The sequence below is a fragment of the Dendrobates tinctorius genome, unplaced genomic scaffold (assembly GCF_039654945.1).
Source record: "Dendrobates tinctorius isolate UK_male_01 unplaced genomic scaffold, ASM3965494v1 ptg000103l, whole genome shotgun sequence".
NCBI classification, from domain to species: domain Eukaryota; kingdom Metazoa; phylum Chordata; class Amphibia; order Anura; family Dendrobatidae; genus Dendrobates; species Dendrobates tinctorius.
The window spans coordinates 42,580,487-42,604,848 of NW_027361771.1; the positions used below are offsets into that span (position 1 = coordinate 42,580,487).

The 24,362-nt window shown below is 48.7% G+C and overlaps 1 protein-coding gene across 2 annotated transcripts in view; it reads left to right on the top strand.

Moving 5' to 3' along the window:
- LOC141100086 (zona pellucida sperm-binding protein 1-like) overlaps positions 1-24,362 on the top strand; it is a 185,087-nt gene that overhangs the window by 156,340 nt on the left and 4,385 nt on the right. The window contains exon 10 of one of the 2 annotated variants that reach the window (XM_073588292.1): positions 2,484-2,565. The exons of the other annotated variant lie outside the window; for it this stretch is intronic. Within the exon in view, the coding sequence (XP_073444393.1) occupies positions 2,484-2,565 (82 nt within the window). The remainder of the gene's footprint in view (positions 1-2,483; positions 2,566-24,362) is intronic. 2 annotated transcript variants of the gene reach the window in all.

Sequence of the window (24,362 nt, forward strand, 5' to 3'; positions counted from 1 at the left end):
TGTACGAGGTGTACGGAGCGGAGCTGTGTATGTACGAGGTGTACGGAGCGGAGCAGTGTGTGTACGAAGCATGCAAAGCGGGCTTTTCCCACGGACACAGGAGTACACGGCGGAGCCCCGAGGAGCATTTTAAAACACACACATGATTTTCCACCTGAAGTGATGTGCTGGAAGCTGACCGGAAATGAGAATTTCTTGAGGAGATTGTGACGGAACCAGGAATGCTTCAGATCCATCACCGTGTCCTCCTCCGACAGCGCAGACAGCAGGATCGCCTTGGAATCGGGGATGCCGGCCATGTGAGCGGATCATGATATGTCCTGCATCGGGAGGCTCAGGTGGGCACTACAATGGGAGCTGGGCTGCTATAGTATCTTTATAGAATCTTTCTTTATCTTTTTCTTTCTTTCTCTGTTCTTTCTTTCTCATTCTCTGTTCTGTCTTTCCCTCATTTTCTTTCTCTCTATCTCTCTCTGTTCTTTCTTTCTCTCTAATCTTTCTTTTTTCTTTCTCTCTCTCGCTTTTCTTTCTTTCTTTTTCTTTCTTTTTCTTTCCTTTCTTTCTCTGTTCTTTCTTTCCCCTCTTTCTTTCTCTGTTCTTTCTTCTTTCTCTGTTCTTTCTTTCTTTTTTCTTTTCTCTGTTTTCTCTCTTCCTTAGTGCCAGTCAGTGTGCCCATAATGCCAGCCACTGTGCCCTCAGTACCAGTCAGTGTGATCAGCAGTGCTAAATGGGTGTGATTAGGCGTGGACATGGGTGTGACTAGTTGTGAAATGGGTGTGGTCGGGCGTGGCCTAAGATGGCCGCAATCTTTGTCCCTCTTTCCCTTCTTCAAAAGTTGGGAGGTATGATAGGGGCAGCTATGACCAGGGGGTCTGGTTACCCAATGGATAGCAATTCTGCCAGGAATTCTGTCACCATGCGTACAAAAGGGGACAGAGCTTTGGGAGGAGTACTGCAACTAAAAGCAATAAATAGGACTGAGCTGAAATCCTGGGCACAGCTGTGACTACATGTTATATGGTTGTGTTAATCTCCTCTCACTTCTTGTAACCTACAAGTGTACAAAGATATTATATAGTCACCATGTGACTAGTGGGCCTGTGTAACTTCAAATGCCAGGGCTGAATTTTTGTCCCAGTCCGGCCCTGCTAAGGTGTTTAAATTCTCCAGAAATCTCTCAGGCGTTCTGTTATAGGTGAAGGTGTAAGCAGGTTACAGGATGCAGTGATGCAAGGGAGGCAGAGCAGGGGTTAACAATATATCAATTTAATGGACACAAAAAGAATCTCTTCGCAGGGAAATAAAGTTAATTTGGAAAGAAAAGATGTGATATAACAGCAGTCCAAATATCAAACTTATCGTGTCCTTATGCTCCTCCACCTCAGATGATCCTTTGGAGGTTGTAGCACCGATGACCGGGGTAGTGACCACAAATGGGGTCCTGCACACGACTGTCCAACTTCTGTTGGCAACGAGCAGTCTCTGGTTTTACCCGTTGAGCCACTAGTCCGTGAGCCTGCGCAGCCAAGGCAAAGAGCTGCCGCAATCCCGGAATCAAGCCTGGGCTGAAGTTCACTGTACGGCATACGGCCCCGCAATCTAATGTCCTCTAGACGGCCCATGCTCCTCTGCACGTGCGCGGTCTTAACTGCCACTGGGCGTACCGCGCTCCCTACACTTGCTGTCTCTCTGACGTTACCCGGAGATGTCGGCTGGCGAATGTCGCAGCGCCGAGGTTCGTGCGCGGTCTTAACTGCCACTGGGCGCTCCCTACACTTGCTGTCTCTCTGACGTTACCCAGAGATGTCGGCTGGCGAATGTCGCAGCGCCGAGGCTCGGGGTGCGGAGCACGCTGCTCACCTTCCTGCACTCTCCCTGACGGTGGGAAATGGCATGCAAAGTGGCAGGCATTCTCCTTCGCTTCCGGTTCACACGCCCCCGCTCTTCCCGGGTCATGGGGCCTGTCCAGTCCCCTATTCCTTCCCCTGGGGAACATGGGATGCAGCCTCGACAGTTCCGGACCCGGCTCAATGCAGGTACCCGCAACCTGGTCTTCCTCCTTACAAAGGGAAAACACACAAAGGTTACTTGCCTGTAGCCATTTTTTCCAAAACCCATGACAGAACCCATATATCCCCCCTCCCCTTATCACCATATGATTGTACACTATAGATAAGAAACTTAAAGGATGACCATTTTGACTGTAATTATCTGTAATGGTGAATGCAGCCATCTTCATATCACACTTATGGGTTGTAGACCTGTATTACTTGTAACTACAAAGATTTATTATGGTTTTCTAATGTATCTCTAAGTCTTTTTATATTTAAAAAAAAAAAAATCAAAAATGGCAACCGTAATCTTGAATCTGAGAAATCACATCACACCAAGTATGATGTGCTTTAGTTAAATCAGTTTAACAGCTTAGTCGTGTCACTAATTTTTTTTATATTCATTGACTATGATGATCCTTTATTTTGTAGGTTTATTTCTTCTGTAGTGTCTCGGTTTGTGTGCCATCCTCATTTGAAAGCTGCACATCAGATTGTGCGAATCTCACACGCAGTAAGTTAATGCATCATGCTTTCTGTCATTTATTAAAGCGAACCTGTCAGCAGGATTGTGCTCAGTAAACTACAGACAGTGTCAGGTCGGTGCCGTTATACTGATATAAAATTATACCTGGGTTGATGAAATCATCAGTCTTGTGGTTTAATCTTTATTTGCAGTTTTCAGTTGAAATGCTCATGCTTCGTGGCGGCCACTGCGGTGGGGCTTTGTGGTGCTCTGCTTACATATTCATATGACAAGTCACTGATCCTTCAGTGACTTGCTCCCTATTTTACATACTGCATATACTACTGTGGGGTTAGAAAAAAATTACTTCATCAAAATGAAGCCTGGGGGCAGATCACTGAAGGATCAGTCATAAGCCTGCACAGATGCATGTGAGCACTGCATAAATACCCCTCCACAGACCACCCCAAAGCACAACAATCTCATTAACTGAAAACTACAAATAAAGATTAAATCACAAGATGGATTTAATCAGCTCAGGTATCATTTAGTCAGTAGAACACCAACCTGACAGTGTCTGTCTGTCACGAATTTAAGGTCCTGGTGTCATGAGATATATCACCCCACAACTTGTTTCCACTTTCCGTTCCGGTTTGGAACTTGCAGCTCTCTGGCACCCCCCTTATCCTCAGGTTAGTCAGGGAACTGCACCTAGGATAAGTAGTCACCGGAAAGGCTGCCTTGTTGCGTACTGATTATCGGGCACTCTGCAGTGAGGGCGGTATGTATCTCACCAGCCCCAGGTAGCGAATATACACATAAAACTCCGATCCTTCACTGCCAGGGTTTCCCAATGCCACCAGTTCCTCGTTTGATATTAAAGCCTATATCGGGTCAAGAACCAACCCACAGGTAGCATGATTTGGCATGGAGTACGTTTCCAGAAAACAGAGGCAGTGTTTACAAAAATACAAAAGATATTACAAAGGAGACAAAATACAGTATGTACAGACAATAGATATAAAAGGGATTAAAATATGAAACTTACTCTGTCACAGGTATGACATGTTGATAAAGGGGAGGAGAGCCTTCCCAAAGAAAATGGTTCATCAGCACAGCATCTTAGCTGGCTCTCCAGGCATCTGACACCTCCCCAAGTGAGCGTTTCAGCTTTATGGTTTTCCCAAAACCAAGGGACTCCTCCCTTGCTGACCTCACTTGGTAGGCTGTGTTAGAGGACGTACGCCCCTTTTGAAAAGGTATTCAAACTCCTATCTTTGGCTGTGGGGCTCACAGGGTGATAATGTAAGGAGGTGAAGTACAAGAGCAGCTGGGGGAGGGCTGCCTCCTCTGCTCCATTCACAGAACCATTGGATAGGGGAGGGGCTGAGCACAGGGGGCCAGGAGAGGAGAGCAGAGCGGGAAATCTGCCCAGGCTTTCTCTGAGTGCAGCCTGGGGAGCTGAAGGGGAAGGACACTGATACTACCGAAGAGACAGAGCTCCCGGTCACAGAGAAAGTCCGGGGTATCGTGCATAGGGACAGCAGAATGTTAGTACGTGAGACTGTGTACTGTGGAGACAGTGGAGCTGCGCCCTGACCCCGTGGACAGACTGAGACCCGCAGAGACCGTAGCCCGTGACTACGAACAGTTGGAGTCTGCAGTGACAGATAAGTTGTGTCCTGATCCCCATGTGAAGTCTGTCCAGAGCAAAGGCTGTATGCTGTGATTAGAGACTTCCCTGTGAACCTCCTTGGAGAGACTGTGATAGTGGCAAGACGCTTCCTTGCAGACAGGCTGCATTCAGTAGCTGAGCCGAGACCTGTATAGAGAGAACGAGCCACCAACAAGGGGCTGTGATTCATGTGTTAATGTAGAGCCCCTGATGCTGGTGAGAGAACACCTCTGCCAAAGCAGTGAGAAGGACTTGGAGAAAAAGGGGCATATCGTCAGCCTCAGACCCTTTTGGCTCCTGCGTTAACCCCTCATACTCCAGCTGGACTTCATGAAGGATCCCAGAGACAGAGGACATTAAGCACCGCTTGTACCTCGGTGCCATCGTTGGACAAGAGTGATCCCCTCCAATCAAGACCCCCGGGACTGATAAGTTTGTCTCATAGGAGAATACCTTTTCTACTGATTGAACCCCATATATGTCTCTCTGCTGTTGTTATAATCTGTTATATCTCATTCTCTGTTATACTGTATGTTTTACCAGTATTATCCCTTGTAAATAAACCTCCTTTTTACTGTTGGTCTGCCTGTTACGGGGTGACGTATATCTCTCCTGCACCTTATTACATTTGGCGTAGTCGGCAAGATGTCACACGCAGGCATGGACGAGGTGGACCAAGCAGTCAGGGAAGGCCCCAGGACTAGCATTCCACTGGGAGCCATGTTGAATAAGATGCCGAGGTTTAATAGGAGCAATGTGATGTTGTGGGGTTGGACGGAGCGTATCCAGGGAATGATGCGGATGCATCCCATGACTCCAGCCTAGAGGCAGAGATAGCATTGATGGCCCAGGAGGAGGAGGCACGGAATTCTGTCATGCATAGGTCCCCCCCGGGAGAGAGAGACCCTGGACAAAGTATTACGGATACTTGAGGAGACGCATGGGGACCCCACTGACGTAGGGGAGCTGTGAATGCGACTGTTTTGCCGGGTACAAAGAGAGGGGGGAGACCGTGACTCAGTTTATGAACGCCCTACAAAAGCTTCACACTGCTATTAAACGGAAGGACGGTGTAGGCGTAGGGTCAATTGACGTTGTGCTGCGAGACCAGCTGGTGACGGGCTTGGGAGACATGTTGATGAAGCAGGCCTTGCGAGAGCGCATGCGGGAGAAACCAGACATGACTTTCTCTCAGGTTGGGAGTGAGGCGCGCTGTTGTGAACGCTCTTAATCTGAGGATTTCTGTCTCCTGCCTGATCCTGCATTTTTCAGCTAAGTGTCATTTGCTAAACCCTTTGCATCTGATTTTGCCTTGCTGTCAGGGGTCAGCTTGCTCACCCAGGGGCTGCTGGCTCCTGCCCTGTATTTTTGTATCTTGTGTTTGTTTGCTCAGTTCCCTGCTGTATTAGCCTGTTGCTAGCCGCCAGTTCACACCTGAGTGCTGATTTAGTGGGGGCAAGGTTTGTGCAAACCTCAGTATTTTTGTACATCAGTCGTGCTGGAATTGTTAGGGTTTTTGCGTGATTGCAGACAGTGCCTTTTCTGTCCTGTCCTATCTAGTCAGTGTGGGCCCCATCATTTGCTCAGTCTATTTTCTGTCTGTTTGTGCTTCATCTTGTCTCACCGACAATATATGTTTGGGGGGCTGTCTATTCCTTTGGGGATCTGCTCCGGGGCAGTTTAGATTTCACCTTTCTGTCTTTAGGCTTAGTTAGTCCTCCAGCTGTGACGAGGCGTCTAGGGCAATGTAGTAACGCTCCACGGCTACTGCTAGTTATGTTAAGATCAGGGGTCTGCAATCCGCTGCGCGACCAACCTCTCTGGTGTTCTGGTGGCATAGTCTATTGCGCTCTCCTCCTCGGTGACCCATTCATAACAGCGTGTATGCAGGAGCATGGAGTGTTAGCACCAGTGGGGAAGGTATGGAGCCGGGAGGTAGCTGCCCCTCAATGGGTGGAAGCCCTGAAAGAAGAGATTAAGCAAATCCGTGAGGAAACGGCTGAATATAAGAGGGCCCCTACTATAGAAACTCCCCCCAACGTGAGACTAGTGCGAAGACGGTCTAAATGCTGCAACTGTGGAGTACTCCGCTCGAATGAAGAAGAGACAGCATGGACCCAGGATTCCCAACTGAAGATGAGAAGAATCTGGAAGGAGATTGAGTCTGGGAGAAACCCTTACTGCTGTCTTGGGGACCAGCGGCATGTCCCGAGGTAACGTGTGGAAGCACACCGAGAAAGGTAGAGAAGTGCAGAGCATGAAGGCGACTTCAGCAACTGCACCTGAGCGTGATCATGTGTCCAGGAGTGAGGAGAAACCACTGATGAGTGACGCTTCCCACCTTGGTCGGCGATACAGACCAAAGTGCCCACCATATAGATGCAGCCGTCAGTGTTGGGCGTGCGGAAAAGTGGGACACCTGTCCAGAAATTGCTCGACCCGAGGACGGCGGTGGCAGAGATCCGCTCACCCCTCTGAGGTTCCTGCTAATTGGAGGAAACGTCGCCCCTGGAAGGAAAGGTATGGCGGGAGAAGGAGAGCCCCACGTAGAGCAAGACAGTGTTCTGGTGTCAGACGCCAAGAAGTGGTGGAGAGGATGTCGACTGTTCACGAACATACACTCACTGGCCACTTTATTGGGTACACCTGTCCAACTGTGTGTTAAGACTTAATTTCTAATCAGCCAATCACATGGCGGCAACTCAGTGCATTTAGGCATGTAGACATGGTCAAGACAATCTCCTGCAGTTCAAACCGAGCATCAGTATGGGGAAGAAAGGTGATTTGAGTGCCTTTGAACGTGGCATGATTGTTGGTGCCAGAAGGGCTGGTCTGAGAATTTCAGAAACTGCTGATCTACTGGGATTTTCACGCACAACCATCTCTAGGGTTTACAGAGAATGGTCCGAAAAAGAAAAAAAATCCAGTGAGCGGCAGTTCTGTGGCCGGAAATGCCATGTTGATGCCAGAGGTCAGAGGAGAATGGGCAGACTGGTTCGAGCTGATAGAAAGGCAACAGTGACTCAAATTGCCACCCGTTACAACCAAGGTAGGCAGAAGAGCATCTCTGAACGCACAGTGCGTCGAACTTTGAGGCAGATGGGCTACAGCAGCAGAAGACCACACTGGGTACCACTCCTCTCAGCTAAGAACAGGAAACTGAGGCTACAATTTGCACAAGCTCATCGAAATTGGACAGTAGAAGATTGGAAAAACGTTGCCTGGTCTGATGAGTCTCGATTTCTGCTGCGACATTCGGATGGTAGGGTCAGAATTTGGCGTAAACAACATGAAAGCATGGATCCATCCTGCCTTGTATCAACGGTTCAGGCTGGTGGTGGTGGTGTCATGGTGTGGGGAATTTTTTCTGGGCACTCTTTGGGCCCCTTGGTACCAATTGACCATCGTTGCAACGCCACAGCCTACCTGAGTATTGCTGCTGACCATGTCCATCCCTTTATGACCACAGTGTACCCAACATCTGATGGCTACTTTCAGCAGGATAATGCGCCATGTCATAAAGCTCGAATCATCTCAGATTGGTTTCTTGAACATGACAATGAGTTTACTGTACTCAAATGGCCTCCTCAGTCACCAGATCTCAATCCAATAGAGCATCTTTGGGATGTGGTGGAACGGGAGATTCGCATCAGGGATGTGCAGCCGACAAATCTGCGCCAACTGTGTGATGCCATCATGTCAATATGGTCCAAAATCTCTGAGGAATGCTTCCAGCACCTTGTTGAATCTCTGCCACGAAGAATTGAGGCAGTTCTGAAGGCAAAAGGGGGTCCAACCCCTTACTAGCATGGTGTACCTAATAAAGTGGCCAGTGAGTGTATGTCTGTACTGTCCCAGCACGTGGAGGCGGGGTTGGAAGAACCCCAACCTGGGTCTGGAGGCCACAACGGTAAAGTTCGACCCATAGAGGAGGAAGAGACTATTGCCCGAGTGGTCCATCGAGATGAGTTACTATCGGACCCGCCACAAGCTACTGGCCAAGGAGAAAAGAGCTTCTGAAATGCCCATTCCTGCGGTTTCAGTCAATGAGGAGAAAGAGCCACTGGTGTCATCCCCTGAGGAGGGGTCTGTGCCGTGTGCCGGCTCACAAGATTCCAACTGGGAAAACAAGATAGAACAGTGGTGTGAAACAGGGAGTGTGGCTGAAAAGTCCTGGAAAGTGACGCCCAACGTGGATGTTGAAGATTTCTGCTTGAATGACCCTGATCCCTCCGGTTCTAGTTTTGACGAAAGTACTCCTGTCAAAGAGGGGGGGGGGAGCTGTGGAGAAGAATTGGCAGGACTAAGTCCCCAAACTGAGGTGCCCAGGCAAGAAGTCCCTACATTTCCCGCTGATGGTGAAGTAAAGGGCGAAACGTCTGTTAGCGGCAAAGCCAAGAAGAAGAAGAAAAAAAGACAGTAGAAGCTGTCGGAAGTGTTAATGCAATAACACAAAAGGCATCTGAGGAATTGTCTTCTATGGCTGACGATGAAGTAGAGGAAGAACATCCAAACCTAACCGATGAGCAACTCCTAAATCAGTTAGTTCGGGAGTATTTGGCAGAACAAAGACTGGAGCAGATGCGAGGTTTACAGGTATCTCTCTCTACCCGCAACAGAGCAATGAGAAGCACGAAGACCCCTTCGCCCGTGGAATGTCGAGCTAAAAGAGAGGGAGAATGTAAGGAGGTGAAGTACAAGAGCAGCTGGGGGAGGGCTGCTTCCTCTGCTCCATGCACAGAACCATTGGATAGGGGAGGGGCTGAGCACAAGGGGCCAGGAGAGGAGAGCGGGAAATCTGCCCGGGCTTTCTCTGAGTGCAGCCTGGGGAGCTGAAGGGGAAGGACGCTGATGGAGACTGCAGAAGAGACAGAACTCCCGGTCACAGAGAGAGTCTGGGGTATCATGCATAGGGACAGCAGAATGTTAGTACGTGAGACTGTGTACTGTGGAGCTGCGCCCTGACCCCGTGGACAGACTGAGACTTGCAGAGACTGTAGCCCGTGACTACAACAGTTGGAGTCTGTAGTGACAGATAAGTTGTGTCCAGGCTCAGTCTGGCCTGACGGGGTACCGGGTAAATGCCCGGTGGGCCCCGAGGGTCTCGGGGGGGCCCTTTAAATTTTCTGCCCCTTTAAATGTGTAGGGCCCTTTAAGAGCACGCATGCACATACCGGCTTTGTGCACGGTCGGGTGGCGGCCCCCTGGCTGGCTGTCTCCGGCAGCTCCTGAGCGTCTGATGAGATCATGAGAGCGATGAGTCACTCACCCTGGCCGCCGCGTGAACTTGCTGCAGTGGTTCGCACGGCGCCGCGGCCTATTCTTGATGGGCGGTTAGTCACCGCCCCGCGCTCTTTCCTCCTCTGTAGCTGGCTGCTGCCTGGCTAAAAGCAGCGCCAGCACACAACAGAGTACGTCGCCGCTCATCCTGCTGCTCCCGCTCCTGTGTGTTAGTGTATACAGGAAGCCCTGAGCCCTCCGGTCCGCGGGTCTGGTGAGTGTATAAAATAGCAGGGGAAGGGGTCCAGGGGAGACAGTCACAGTCCAATGTCCTCGACTGACTGCTGTGTGGTGGTGGGCTCTCTGCCGGCTGTGTGGTGGTGGTGGTGGACTCTCTGCCGGGCTCCCTGACTCCTGCGGCCTGCCCAGTGCCGCGTCCAGTGTCCTCCTCGGTCATGCAGCTCTACCGGCTCCCGACTACTGCTGTCCTGCAGTGCCAGCTCGGCTGTGTTGTGTGCTCTCTGCCGGGCTCCCTGACTCCTGCGGCCTGCCCAGTGCCGCGTCCAGTGTCCTCCTCGGTCATGCAGCTCTACCGGCTCCCGACTACCGCTGTCCTGCAGTGCCGGATAGTGGCGGCCCGGCTGTGTGGTGGTGGTGTTGTGTGCTCCTTGTCTGACTCCTGCAGCCCTGCGGCCTGCCCAATGCGTCCAGTGTCCTCCTCCTCGGTCATGCAGCTCAACCGGCTCCTGACTACCGCTGTCCTGCAGTGCCGGCCCGGCTGTGTGGTGGTGGTGGTGTGTGCTCTCTGCTGGGCTCCCTGTCTGACTCCTGCCCTGCTGCCTGCCCTGTGTAGAGAATGATGGCTAGCCTGGCGTGGTGAGCTGCTCTGCTGTCTCTGTACCCTCCCTGATGGGGCCCCAATGAGAGGAAAAATAGGTTTCTGGGGCCCCCAGAAACCTGTTTTTCCTCTCATTGGGGCCCCATCAGGTAGCCGGCACAGCTTCTAGGGAGGGTGGTGAAATATACTATTACACTGTGTAGGTGACCACCGTGGGGGCCCCCAGTCTGGGGGCCCCTACAGTGGTCGCCTACGCAGTGTGTAATAGTATATATTATCTCACCACCCTCCCTGGAAGCTGTGCCAGCTCCCTGATGGGGCCCCAATGAGAGGAAAAATAGGCTTCTGGGGCCCCACGGTTGTCGCCTACGCAGTTTAATAGTATATAATTCTCGTCACCATGCTCCCTGGAAGCTGTGCCGGAGCAGAGGAGGCCATAGTATACTGCATGGAGGAGCAGGGGGCCATAATGTACTGCATGGATGAGCAGCGGGGCCGTAATGTACTGCATGGATGAGCAGCGGGAGGCCATAATGTGCTGCATGGAGGAGCAGGGGAGGCCATAATGTGCTGCATGGAGGAGCAGGGGAGGCCATAATGTGCTGCATGGAGGAGCAGGGGAGGCCATAATGTGCTGCATGGAGGAGCAGTGGGGCCCCATAATACTGTATGGAGGAGCATTATATGGGGCCCATAATACTGTATGGCGGACTATGAGGTGCCCATAATACTGTATGGTGGACTATGAGGTGCCCATAATGCTGTATGGCGGACAATGTGGTTGCCCATAACTGTATGGTGGACAATGTGTTGCCCATAATATTGTATGGCAGACTATGAGGACCCAATCAGCAGAATGTGGAGCTTTTATCCCCATTAGACTGGAGTGGCATGTCTGACTTGATCACTGATCCATTCATTCCCTCCGTGGCTGCACTTGGTTTTTTATAGAAGCCCCAAAGAGAATGAATGGAGCTTCGGTCACATATCCCACTTGCCGATCCATTTTAAAATGGGGATAAGTGTCCTATCAGGGATAAAACTTCCTCATTCTTCCAATCGGTGCAGTTTCTAATGGTCAGACCTAAGTGATCACCTATCCTGTGGAGTCCATGGATCGGTGATAACTTGTTTTACCCAAAGAACCCCATTAATGTAAGCTACTGTAATTATACATCCCAGGGTCTCACAGTAGATGTGCAGGAGCCGCCTGTGTTTTACAGCCGATGCTCCACTATAATGGGGATAACGACTGACAGATATTTGCATATAACCGTAGCGTGGGCCCCTGGAGTCCATTCCCCTGGTGGGCCCCGGACACCCCAGTCCGACCCTGGTTGTGTCCTGATCCCCATGTGAAGTCTGTGTCCAGAGCAAGGGCTGTATGCTGTGATTAGAGACTTCCCTGTGAACCTCCTTAGAGAGACTGTGATAGTGGCAAGACGCTTCCTTGCAGACAGGCTGCATTCAGTAGCTGAGCCGAGACCTGTATAAAGAGACCGAGCCACGGACAAGGGGCTGTGATTCATGTGTTAATGTAGAGCCCCTGATGCTGTTGAGAACACCTCTGCCCAAAGCAGGGAGAAGGACCTGGAGAAAAAGGGGCATATCGTCTGCCTCAGACCCTTTTGGCTCCTGCGTTAACCCCTCATGAGAGAGAATATTTTTTTTTCGTCCGCCAGAAAGGATTTCAGGGTTAATTTTCTCCCTGACTTCCTTTTTCCGGGCATGCGCAATGGAAAATGCGGATCCAACTACAAAAAAAACATTGCAAGGTCCGTCCAGGCATGCTGGCGGATGAAAAAAAAATTGGCTGATCCTCACAAAAACGGATCCAATGGATGGCCATCCATCAAGATCCGCCATTAATGCAACTCAATGGGGGAAAAAAACGGATCCGCAAAAAAAAGGCGGATCCGTTTTTTTCAAAACCTGGCGGATTTTGACTGATGGTCAAAAACGGAAGTGTGAAAGAGGCCTTACCTGTGTGTCCCTTGTCTTTCACACGTTTATTATAGAGACAAGTATATTTCCCCTTTTCAATCCGCAGCTAATTCGCTTAGAAAAATCTGCAGCATGTGCACTGCGTTTCTCCTTGTACATTTCCTTTAAAGTCTATGGAAAATGCAGCAGAAACTGCTGCGGATCCGCAGGGCCAAATCTGCTGCTGATCCGCAGCAGAATCTGCAATGTGTGCACATACCCTAAAGGGAATCTGTCACCAGGTTTTTACCAGCTAATAGAGTTGAGCGAAACGAGTCGGAAAAATTCAAGTCGCCGACTTTTGGCAAAGTCGGGTTTCATGAAACGAAACCCGACCCTAGGATGAGGTCGGCCACGAGGTCGGCGACTTACGCGCCAAAGTCGCGTTTCAAAAGTTTGTTTTGCGCTCTTTTTCAGCCAATCAGGATCCACGGACACTGTGGGCAACGTGATGACATAGGCACGGGTCACCACCATCTTTCAGAAGGGCATGCAAGTGATTGGCTTGCTTTGGTGGGCGTCACAGGGGGTATAAAAGGGCGTGCACGCCGACCGCCATCTTACTTCTGCCGATCTTAGTATAGGGAGAGGTTGCTGCTGATTCTGTAGGGAGAGCGTTAGGCAGGGAAGAAGACAAAAAAACTGCTTCTGCTGCTAGCAATTTGGCCTGCACAACACACCAGTCACTGTGTGTGCAGTGCAAGGGGAGGCTATATAGTGGTGTATCAGTGGTGTTGGTTGTTGGGCTGCCTTCTAAGGCTTCCTGACATTCCTGCATTGCTGTTTACCCACTGCTCCGCAAACTGCTTTTTTAAAAGCAATCCAATCTCCCTTATCCTCTAGTCACTTTTGTCACAGCTGTGCCATCGAGCCTGTCACATAGCGCTCAGATATTCATTGGGCCTCACACAATCCAAAAGTGTCCATCCAGTGTCCAAAAGTGTGTGCAGAGATTCAAAATCTCCCTTATCCTCTAGTCACTTTGGTCACAGCTGTGCCATCGAGCCTGTCACATAGCGCTCAGATATCAGTGGGCCTCACACAATCCAAAAGTGTCCATCCAGTGTCCAAAAGTGTGTGCAGAGATTCAAAATCTCCCTTATCCTCTAGTCACTTTGGTCACAGCTGTGCCATCGAGCCTGTCACATAGCGCTCAGATATTCATTGGGCCTCACACAATCCAAAAGTGTCCATCCAGTGTCCAAAAGTGTGTGCAGAGATTCAAAATCTCCCTTATCCTCTAGTCACTATTGTCACAGCTGTGCCATCGAGCCTGTCACATAGCGCTCAGATATTCATTGGGCCTCACACAATCCAAAAGTGTCCAGTGTCCAAAAGTGTGTGCAGAGATTCAAAATCTCCCCTGTCCTATAGACACCTTGTACCTTGTTTTACATTACTATATAGTTTGTTGGATTTTGTCTACATTTCTACCAAAAATGAGGAAGGCTGGTGGAAGAGGCCGTGGAATTGGGCGGGGGTTGGCAGCTGGTAATGATGGTGCTTTTGGTGGATCTGATGGTAGTGGCAAGAGCAAAATAGGACCGAATGCAGGAGGTGCTGAGCCTGCGTCATCGTCTGGCTACATAAGGCCTCGAACGCTTAGTTTTCTAGGAGTTGGCAAACCGCTTTTAAAGCCAGAGCATCAGGAAAAAGTTTTGTCTTACATTGCTGACTCAGCCTCCAGCTCTATCGCCTCCTCTTCTTCAGTTGTAAAAAGTAAAAGCACTGAGTCGTCATTGGAGGCTCATGTTCATGAACCACACCTTTCCTTGTGTCCTTCACCCCAACCAAGATTGAAGGATGACGCAGGCCATACTACTGATTACTCCATGGAGCTGTTTTCACATACCATGCCTGGATTATCAAGTGAAATGGTGAATTACCCAGGCCAAGATGAATCTGACATGGAGTGCACTGATGCACAGCCGCTGATGGATGATTCTGCTGGTACATTCACTCAGAGCACTACATTGTCCTCGCAGTGTACAGAGCCAGATTCTGACCCTGATGAGACTCAGGTGCCCCTTCCCGCACACTATACCACCATACACGGTGACACAGAGGAAGGTGCACATGACATAGAAGAGGAGGTGATGGATGACCCAGTTGTTGACCCAGATTGGCATCCATTGGGGGAAGAGGGTGCTGCTTCCAATAGCTCAGATGAGGAGCATCCACAGCAGACATCGACATCGCAACAGCTGTTATCTGGCAGGCCCGGAGCACTCCAAAGACAGGTTCCAAACATCAAAAGAGTTGCTGGACAGCTTGTCCAGAGGGTCAAAAGATCACAGCGTGCTAGGCCGCAAAATGTCTGCTAAAGTAGGAAGAGTGCAGTGTGGCACTTTTTTGACCAAAATCCTCATGATCAGGCCAAGGTTATCTGTAAGAAGTGCGCAAAGACCTTTAGCCGAGGGAAAAATCTGAAAAATTTGAATACCAGTTGCATGCTTAGACATTTAACCAGCATGCACTTGCAAGCGTGGACACAACACCAAACCTCAAGTGCCACATGTGCAACTGATCATAACGAAGGTAGTCAGCAACGCTACATTGTTTCCCCCACTGTAAGCCCACCGGTTAGCACAGCAGCAAATGTTGAGGTGTCGTTGCAAGGCCACAGCAGTCAGGGAATCCCACTGTTATATCAATGAAAGACTGATTCTAGGCCATCAGAAAGAACACCAACTCCATCACCATCATCAACCCTCTCTCAGTCCGCCCTGTCCACCGCTACTTCCACCATATGCAGCTCTCAAGTCCAGCTCACCCTCCCAGACACTATGAGTAGGTCAAGAAAGTACTCAGTCTCTCATCCGCGTACACTGGGTTTGAACGCCCACATTGCCAAACTAATCTCGTTTGAGATGATGCCCTTTCGGTTGGTGGAAAGCACAGCTTTCCGCGAACTCATGGCCTATGCAGTACCACGCTATGACCTACCCAGTCGCCACTTCTTCTCTCGCAAAGCCATCCCAACCCTCCACCATCATGTGAAAGACCGCATTGCCCATGCACTCAAGCAGTCAGTGAGCGGAAAGGTGCACCTCACAACTGATGCATGGTCCAGTCGGCATGGCCAGGGCCGTTACGTGTCCATCACTGCGCACTGGGTTAATGTGGTGGATGCAGGGTCCACAGGGGACAGCGGTGGTGGGACAGTGCTGCCTAGCCCACGGTATAGGAAACAGTTGGCTGTAGGCGTTCGACCCTCCTCCTCCTCCTCCTCCTCCTCCAGAAGCGAAAGCTCGTCCACAGAGCGCAGTCGTACGAGCACTCCATCTGCAGCTGCCACTGTTGCACACGATGTGTCCCCCTATCGAGCAGCTAGTGGAAAGCGTCAGCAGGCTGTGTTGCAGATGATGTATTTGGGCGACAGACACACCGCCGAGGTGCTGGCCGAGTACTTGAAGCGACAAACTGAGTCATGGCTGGGCAGTGTACATCTTGAGGCAGGCAAGGTAGTTAGTGATAACGGCCGTAATTTTGTGGCAGCCATAGCCCTTTCAAAACTCAGCCACATACCTTGCTTGGCTCACACCTTGAACCTGGTGGTGCAGTGCTTCCTCAAAAATTATCCGGAGTTAACAGCCCTGCTCCAGAAGGTGCGTAGACTGTGCGCGCACATCCGCCGGTCGCCTGTACACTCCATTCGTATGCAGAAGCTGCAGCGATTGCTCCACCTTCCCAACCACCACCTCATTATCGACATTGCAACAAGGTGGAACTCCACCCTGCACATGGTGGAGCGGCTGTGCGAGCAGAGGCAGGCCATAATGCATTTGTGGGAGGATACACGGCCAGGCACTTTGAGAGCAGACATGGAGTTGACAGGTGTGCAGTGGTCGAAGCTGAAAGACCTTTGTAAAGTCCTTCAGTGTTTTGAGGAATGCACACGGCTGGTAAGCGCAGACGACGCCATCCTAAGCATGAGCATCCCACATATGCGTCTGCTCATGCAAACTTTGACGTACCTTAAGGAGCAGGCGTCTGCAGCCAATGTTGATGAGGAGGAAGAGGAGGAGGGAATCCTTGATGACATTCAGCCATTGTCTGCTCAGGGACCTCTCCTGGACGAGGTGGAGGAAGAAGAGGAGGATGATGATGGGGATGATTACTTAGGGGAGGAGGATGCATCTCGTGGGGCAAGTGAAAATGTTGGCGTGGCAAGGTCTGGTACAGGGTTTGTGCGTGACTGGAGGGATGTGGATTTGCCAGAAAGTGCTCCTCCACACAGCACTCGCAGTGCATCATTGACACCGGGAACATTGGCCCACATGTCAGATTATGCCTTGCGGATCCTAAAAAGGACCCCCGCATTGCCAAAATGATGAACGATGACGACTACTGGTTGGCCAGCATCCTGGATCCACGCTATAAAGGCAAATTACAAAACATCATGCCACAGGAGAACCTTGACCTAATATTGGCTAATAAACAAGCAACTCTGGTAAATCGGTTGCTTGAGGCATTCCCAGCACACAGCAGCGGTGATGGTTCTCACACGAGCCGTACGGGCCGGGGGCAGCTTGGCAGAGGTGTTCGTGGTGCACACAGCAGAAGTGGCGTTGGAGACAGGGGTTTCATGACAATGTTGTGGACTGATTTTTCAAATACCGCTCACACAACTGGTAATACTGCATCGATGGAAAGTGACAGGAGACAGCAGTTGTCAACTATGGTTACAAACTACTTTTCCTCCCATATCGATGTTCTCCCACACAGGTCATTCCCCTTTGACTATTGGGCCGCTAAACTGGACACCTGGCCTGAATTGGCCCAATATGCCTTACAGGAGCTCGCTTGCCCAGCTGCAAGTGTGCTATCGGAAAGAGTCTTCAGTGCAGCTGGATCAATCCTGACAGAAAAAAGGACCCGTCTGTCAACCCAAAATGTGGATGATCTAACCTTCATTAAAATGAACCACGCATGGGTTTCCAAGGATTTTGTCCCACCTTCCCCTGATGACACATAGGGTGACAGAAAAATGGCTTGCTTTGGTCCACCTCTTCCTGGTACTTCACCTATTTCGCCTTTTGCATCAGCTGAATGTCCAACATCAACATATGCCACTTTCTAAAACTCCCTAACTGTGCTGCCTCCCCCCCCCATGGCCGGGGTCACCACCTAGCGCACGACACCGTGTGAGTGCCGTTGCCCTGGACAGGTGGGTAGGCCGACTCTTGGGCGCGGGCACTGGCACAGGGTCCCTCATAGGGCAATCAAGTGTCTCTGACGGTGGTGGTGCACACCCGCCGTCAGTCACACCGCCGTACTATGAGGGGCCCAGTGCCAGTACCGACGCCCACGAGTGGGCCCCCCTTGCTTGGGCAGGGCCCCAGCATTTGCAATCTTTACCTCTCCCTGCTCCTCCGCTGTGTAATCTGGGCCGTCAAATCCATACTGGGCCTAACACCGTCTGAGCCTGCCTCCTGATGTATAGACATATATTTTGAATGTGTACGCTATCCATACATGTTATCCGGGGATACGGTACCCTTTCTAACCTTTGTGCAATCACGTGCAATCCATACTGGGCCTAACACCGTCTGAGCCTGCCTCCTGAGACATATATTTTGAATGTGTACGCTATCCATACATGTTATCTGGGGATACGGTACCCTTTCTAACCTTTGTGCAATCACGTGCAATCCATACTGGGCCTAACACCGTCTGAGAATGATAGATGGGGCCCACCATACACTGGAACATTCCAAAGGTGGACATCAGACACTGGAGCAGCATTTACAGGGCCCATTATACACTAGAGCATTAGAAATGGGGCCCATTATGTTTGGAGCATTATTTGGGCCCATAAGACAGTAGAGCTTCATCCATGGGGACCAACATATACTGTAGCATTATGTGGAGCTCATCATATACTGTTTCAAACATTATATGGGACCAATGATTCTGTATGGAGAAATAGATGGGCCTCGTCATGAGATGTAAAAAGTGAGGTATTTTTCATTGTACTATACCGCTATTTCTCTGCCGTATCGGAGCATGATGAGTTGTGGTATGTGTTAAAGGGGCGCTCTTTCGCCCAGGGCACATGAAAACCTGGATCCAGCCCCCCCCCCACAGTCTGTAGCCAAATAACCCCCATTTTTCAGTGCGTAACTTGTATTATGAAGTTAATTAAGGTTGACAAGCTTAAGTAAGAAGAATTGATGCTTTTGGCATTCAAATGGGCACTGTTGGTGTGTTTCCTGTCCACCTCTCACTGCCGACTTTTATTCCACATTGACTTACATTGGGTTTCGTGTTTCAGGACGACCCCGACTTTTCCCTATAATCGGATGATCTTGCTCGACCCGACTTTTGGAAAAGTCGGGTTTCACGAAACGAAACGCGACCCTAAAAAACCAAAAGTCGCTCAACTCTACCAGCTAATCTAAGAGCAGCATAATACACAGAAATTGATTACAGCAATGTCCTTTTCTGTGTTGGTTGCTGTAGTTTTCATCTGCTACTAAGTGATTTATCACTAGAGGACTAGTAAATTTACTTTCATATAGATCTCCATATTAATGAGCTCTGTATAACCCCGCCTCTACCACTGATTGGAGGATTTGTTTACACTGTGCATATGTATGGCAGGTAGAAGATGTGGCAACAAGAGTTAATTGAACTTGTTGATTTGTGTGATAAAAAATGTTCTATTTTTTTCCTACGGCAACCTGAGATGAAAAATGTTGCACTGGGAATCTTTTTGGATTTTCAAGTTAGACTAGGGTGCCCCTTGGTGTGAACTTTAAAAGGGAATCTGTCACCCCATTTTTCGAGTATCAGCTGCTGGCACCGCCATCGGGGGCTTATCTACAGCATTTGTAACTTGAAAGATAAGAAAAATTAGTTATCATACTCACCCAGGGGCGGTCCAGGTCCAGTTTTGGTCCGATGGGTGCCGTGGGTCCGGGTCTGGCGCCTCCCATTTTCATGCGATAATGTACTTTTCCTTGCTGCCTGTCATGGCTCCTGCGCAGGCCCAGAGTCTTGCAGTGCGCAGGTGCTGGGAGAGGTCTGGCGCCTGTGCACTGCAGTTTTCTGCTCTGCCCTCAACAGGGCAGAGCAGTGCACCTGCGCAGGAGCCACGACAGGCAGCAATGAGGACGTCACCGCTATTAGATGGGAGGCGCTGGACCGCAACATCTGCTCTCCACTATTTAGAGTTAAATTTATGATCTGTTGATTGCTCTGCACAGGTGGAGAATCATGCAATCACAGTTTGCAAGAGAGCCCTGTCTTGTAATACTGACACACATGATTATGGCTCTTTGCTGAAACATGTCGGTTGGTAGTCCCAGGCTCCACGTGGTGACCAGCACTTATGTCCTTGCAATTGTTCTAATAAAGTTTCTATATTTTTAGGCTGTGTGCCCACGTTGCGTTTTTAAGCGTTTCCGCAGCGTTTGAGCCAGATCAGACGCTGCAGAAACGCTTAAAAGAAGCTTCCCATCAAATTTAATGCATTTTTGGCTATTTGTGCCAATGCATGCATTTATAAACGCTTAGAAAACGCTTAGTGGCTAAAAACGCAGCATGCTCATTATTTTCCGCATAGCTGCGCGTTTTTAGCCATTTCCAATATTCCCAGAAACCGCGCTGAAAAAAACACACCAACGCACATTTTTGTGCAAAAAACGTGCGGAAATAAAATGTGCGGTTTCTGGGAAGGAGTCCGGTCTTCTAAGCGTTTTAAAAATGCTAACGTGGGCACATAGCCTTACTGGGTTTTTTTTTTGTTTCATTGCTGGAGGATGCTTCCCTTTTTTGTTCTTTTTCTCTTTCTCCTCTTCCCCATCAGGCAGACAGACACGACACACAGTCTCAGGGCCGTTTTTAGGGGGGGGACGGGGGTGCGATCGCTCGGGGCGCCACCCAAGCCAGGGGGCGCCTGCAGGGCCGCACCTATCATGGGCCAAGTTGAGCCATTTGCCTCAGGCGGCAGTGCTTCTTGAAGACAGGGGGCGGCAGAGCGGCCCCCCTGTCAGATAACGTGGTGCCGACTCTCCCTGTAACCCCTGCTGTGTCACATGTCTGACTCCGGCAAGGAAGTTTTTCTGTGGGCGGAGTTTGTGCTCCGTCCCGTTGTCTCTATGGAGTCTGCTCTGTGCCTGTATTGTCTATGGAACCTGCTCTGCGTTCCCGCCTTTCATCTTCCCTCATCAGGATCTGGGTGAGTCCAGACATGGAGCATCTGTTACTATATGCACAGTCCCGGCCCCAGTGATGTGTATATACCCCGATGTGTATATACCTCAGTGTCTGCCCCAGTGTCTGTATATACCTCAGTGTCTGCCCCAGTGTCTGTATATACCCCAGTGTCTACCCCAGTGTCTACCCCAGTGTCTACCCCAGTGTCTACCCCAGTGTCTGTATATATACCCCAGTGTCTGTATATATACCCCAGTGTCTGTATATATACCCCAGTGTCTGCCTCAGTGATGTGTATGTACCCCGGCGTCTGCCCCAGTGATGTGTATGTACCCCGGCGTCTGCCCCAGTGATGTGTATGTACCCCGGCGTCTGCCCCAGTGATGTGTACATACCCCGGCGTCTGCCCCAGTGATGTGTATATACCCCGGCGTCTGCCCCAGTGATGTGTATATACCCCGGCGTCTGCCCCAGTGATGTGTATATACCCCGGCGTCTGCCCCAGTGATGTGTATATACCCCGGCGTCTGCCCCAGTGATGTGTATATACCCCGGCGTCTGCCCCAGTGATGTGTATATACCCCGGCGTCTGCCCCAGTGATGTGTATATACCCCGGCGTCTGCCCCAGTGATGTGTATATACCCCGGCGTCTGCCCCAGTGATGTGTATATAACCCGGCGTCTGCCCCAGTGATGTGTATATACCCCGGCGTCTGCCCCAGTGATGTGTATATACAGCTGTGGCCAAAAGTATTGACACCCCTGTAATTCTGTCAGATAATACTCAGTTTCTTCCTGAAAATGATTGCAAACACAAATTCTTTGGTATTATTATCTTCATTTAATTTGTCTTAAATGAAAAAACACAAGAGAATGAAGCAAAAAGCAAAACATTGATGATTTCACACAAAACTTCAAAAATGGGTCTGACAAAAGTATTGGCACCCTCAGCCTAATACTTGGTTGCACAACCTTTAGCCAAAATAACTGCGACCAACCGCTTCCGGTAACCATCAATGAGTTTCTTACAATGCTCTGCTGGAGTTTTAGACCATTCTTCTTTGGCAAACTGCTCCAGGTCCTTGATATTTGAACGGTGCCTTCTCCAAACTGCCATTTTTAGATCTCTCCACAGATGTTCTATGGGATTCAGGTCTGGACTCATTGCTGGCCACCTTAGAAGGGTCCAGTGCTTTCTCTCAAACCATTTTCTAGTGCTTTTTGAAGTGTGTTTTGGGTCATTGTCCTGCTGGAAGACCCATGACCTCTGAGGGAGACCCAGCTTTCTCACACTGGGCCCTACATTATGCTGCAAAATTTGTTGGTAGTCTTCAGACTTCATAATGCCATGCACACGGTCAAGCAGTCCAGTGCCAGAGGCAGCAAAGCAACGCCAAAACATCAGGGAACCTCCGCCATGTTTGACTGTTGGGACCGTGTTCTTTTCTTTGAATGCCTCTTTTTTTCTCCTGTAAACTCTATGTTGATGCCTTTGCCCAAAAAGCTCTACTTTTGTCTCATCTGACCAGAAAACATTCTTCCAAAACGTTTTAGGCTTTTTCAGGTAAGTTTTGGCAAACTCCAGCCTGGCTTTTTTATGTCTCGGGGTAAGAAGTGGGGTCTTCCTGGGTCTCCTACCCAGGGTGGATTTGATTTAAATCACGATTTAAATCACTAGTCCAGTAAGGCTTGATTTAAATCAGTGATTTAAATCAAAGTTTCTACCTAAACTAGTTCTTGCTACTTTAACATGCAAGTAGATGAAGATTTTTAGAATCACTTTTTATATTACTTTTTTCTCCCCAGTTTAATGGGTTAATCATTCATATTTGGACACCACTGTTCTGTTGTACTTAGGAAGGAGAAAAATAATCCTGACCTTAATAACAATTTAAATAGATTTATTCAACTGAAACAATAACATTACAGCATAAGTTATTTGCTTAAACAAACATCCATGTTTGTTAACTAATTTGGCTAAACAAAATATATATATACTTTAAGAAACTTAGACTGTCAGCCCAGCCAACACATGAAAAACTTAAATACTACTGTCCCTGCTGTCCTCTGTAGCTCACTTGTCGTCATCTTCATCATCATCATCTTCTTCTTTGTTCCTATTCATAATCTGGAAAAGAAAAACAAGCTTTCCTGCTTTATTGGGTCCCAACCGATTTCTCAATTTAGAATGAATGAGTCCAAAGGAAGAGGATATTCTTTCAACGCCTGCAGAAGAAGCTACTGCTGTTAAAAGTGAAATCATTACTTGAACAGTCTCTAAATCCAAGCGCTTAAGTGACTTCCACCAGTTTACTGGTGTGACCTTCCTTAAAATATCTTCAGCAAACATATATTTCTTGAATGGTTCCCCCTTAGCTCTGAAGTGTATTATAGTTGGCATTAAAGATGGATGATTGCTGGATACCCATGTCATAGCTAACTCCTCTTCCTCAGCACTTAGGTTTTGACCCTGATATTGGATATTGACAATATTTGCCAAAAAATGAGCTGGAGTCAGTGCTTGTCCCATTCGTTTGTTTACTGCTTGTAATTTAATTCTGTCCATGTGTAGTTCTGTTTTTAAGTGTTCACTCAGTTCCTTCCAAATTTCAACAGCATCCGCAATAAAACAGCTATTTTTCTGTATTTTGTTTAAAGCTTGAGAGATGGGTTTCAGGAAGCTCAGCATATGTTCAACATTTCTCTTAAGCCCAATGTTGAGGATTTTGGCCGTGACAGTGCCATCTATTTTATCTCGATTTTCTTCACAAAGTGTCATCAGAATAGGCCAGTTTTTGATATACTGCTCAAAACCGTCCACCACAGAGTTCCATCTAACATCTTGTGGGAGCGTTAGCTTGGTTACACCCATCCTTTTCAGAGCTGCTGCAGCAAAATGATTATTACGGAAGTATTTAGCAATTTCAACAACATTAGCCTTTATTTCTGGAACACTTAAGTCTTTGGCTAAGAGGTGCAGCAAATGAGCACTGCAACCATATGTTATTAGCAGCTTTGTATTCCCTCCCTGCTCTTCTAAATCTCTTCTCATCTTGGATACGTTTGCAGCATTGTCAGTGACCAAACTGCGTACTAGACATTTGAATTTTTGTTCACATGTCGTTATAGCTTTTACTGCCACTTCTTGTAAGTATTCTGCTGTGTGTGCATTTCCTGACGTATCAGTTGTTTGTGCAAGGAAGACTTTACCTTCTTCTGTTGTTATACAAGCACATACAATAGGATCATTGTGGCCATTACTCCACCCATCAATACTTAGGTTAACAATTTACCCTCCAGAGCTGTTGCACATTGCTCCATTTCTCTGTCATACACTTGATCGAGCAGTTTCCCTGCAACATCAGCTCTGCTGGGTGGACTGTATCCTGGTCTCAGTGACTGAACCATATTAATGAAATGTGGGTTCTCAGTCAGACGGAAAGAAGAGTTCGTTGCATAAATAAACTGGGCAATTTTTTCATCAATCAACTCTTTTTCTAATCTGCTAGTTCTTATCACAAACCTATCTATGGTGGTTCCAGGAGGTAAAGGTTTTTTCTTCCTTTTGGGTGATGGTGATATGTGGCTGTGGGTGTCTGATGATGATGCTGCTGCTAATGAAGCACTATCCTGGATGGATAACTCTGAAACTGTAGAACAGGATGATGGTGATCTTGGAGGTGGATAGTTTCCAGAATCCATGAATTCCCCTAAACAAAAAAAGTCAATGCTGTTATTTTATTGTTTATACAATTTCTGCTTATTGTACACAACACATCCCTGCCCCAAAAGGAATATTTGTTTTTCTTCATAGCTGTACCAAATGACAGTAACATGCAGTAATAATAAGAAATATAATTTTTCTCACACATGACAGTTCAGTCTTTAGAAATAGGATTCAATAAAAATGTTTACCAACCTGAAGATCCTGCCTGTTCAGAAGTGTTTCTTTGGTCATCTTCATCA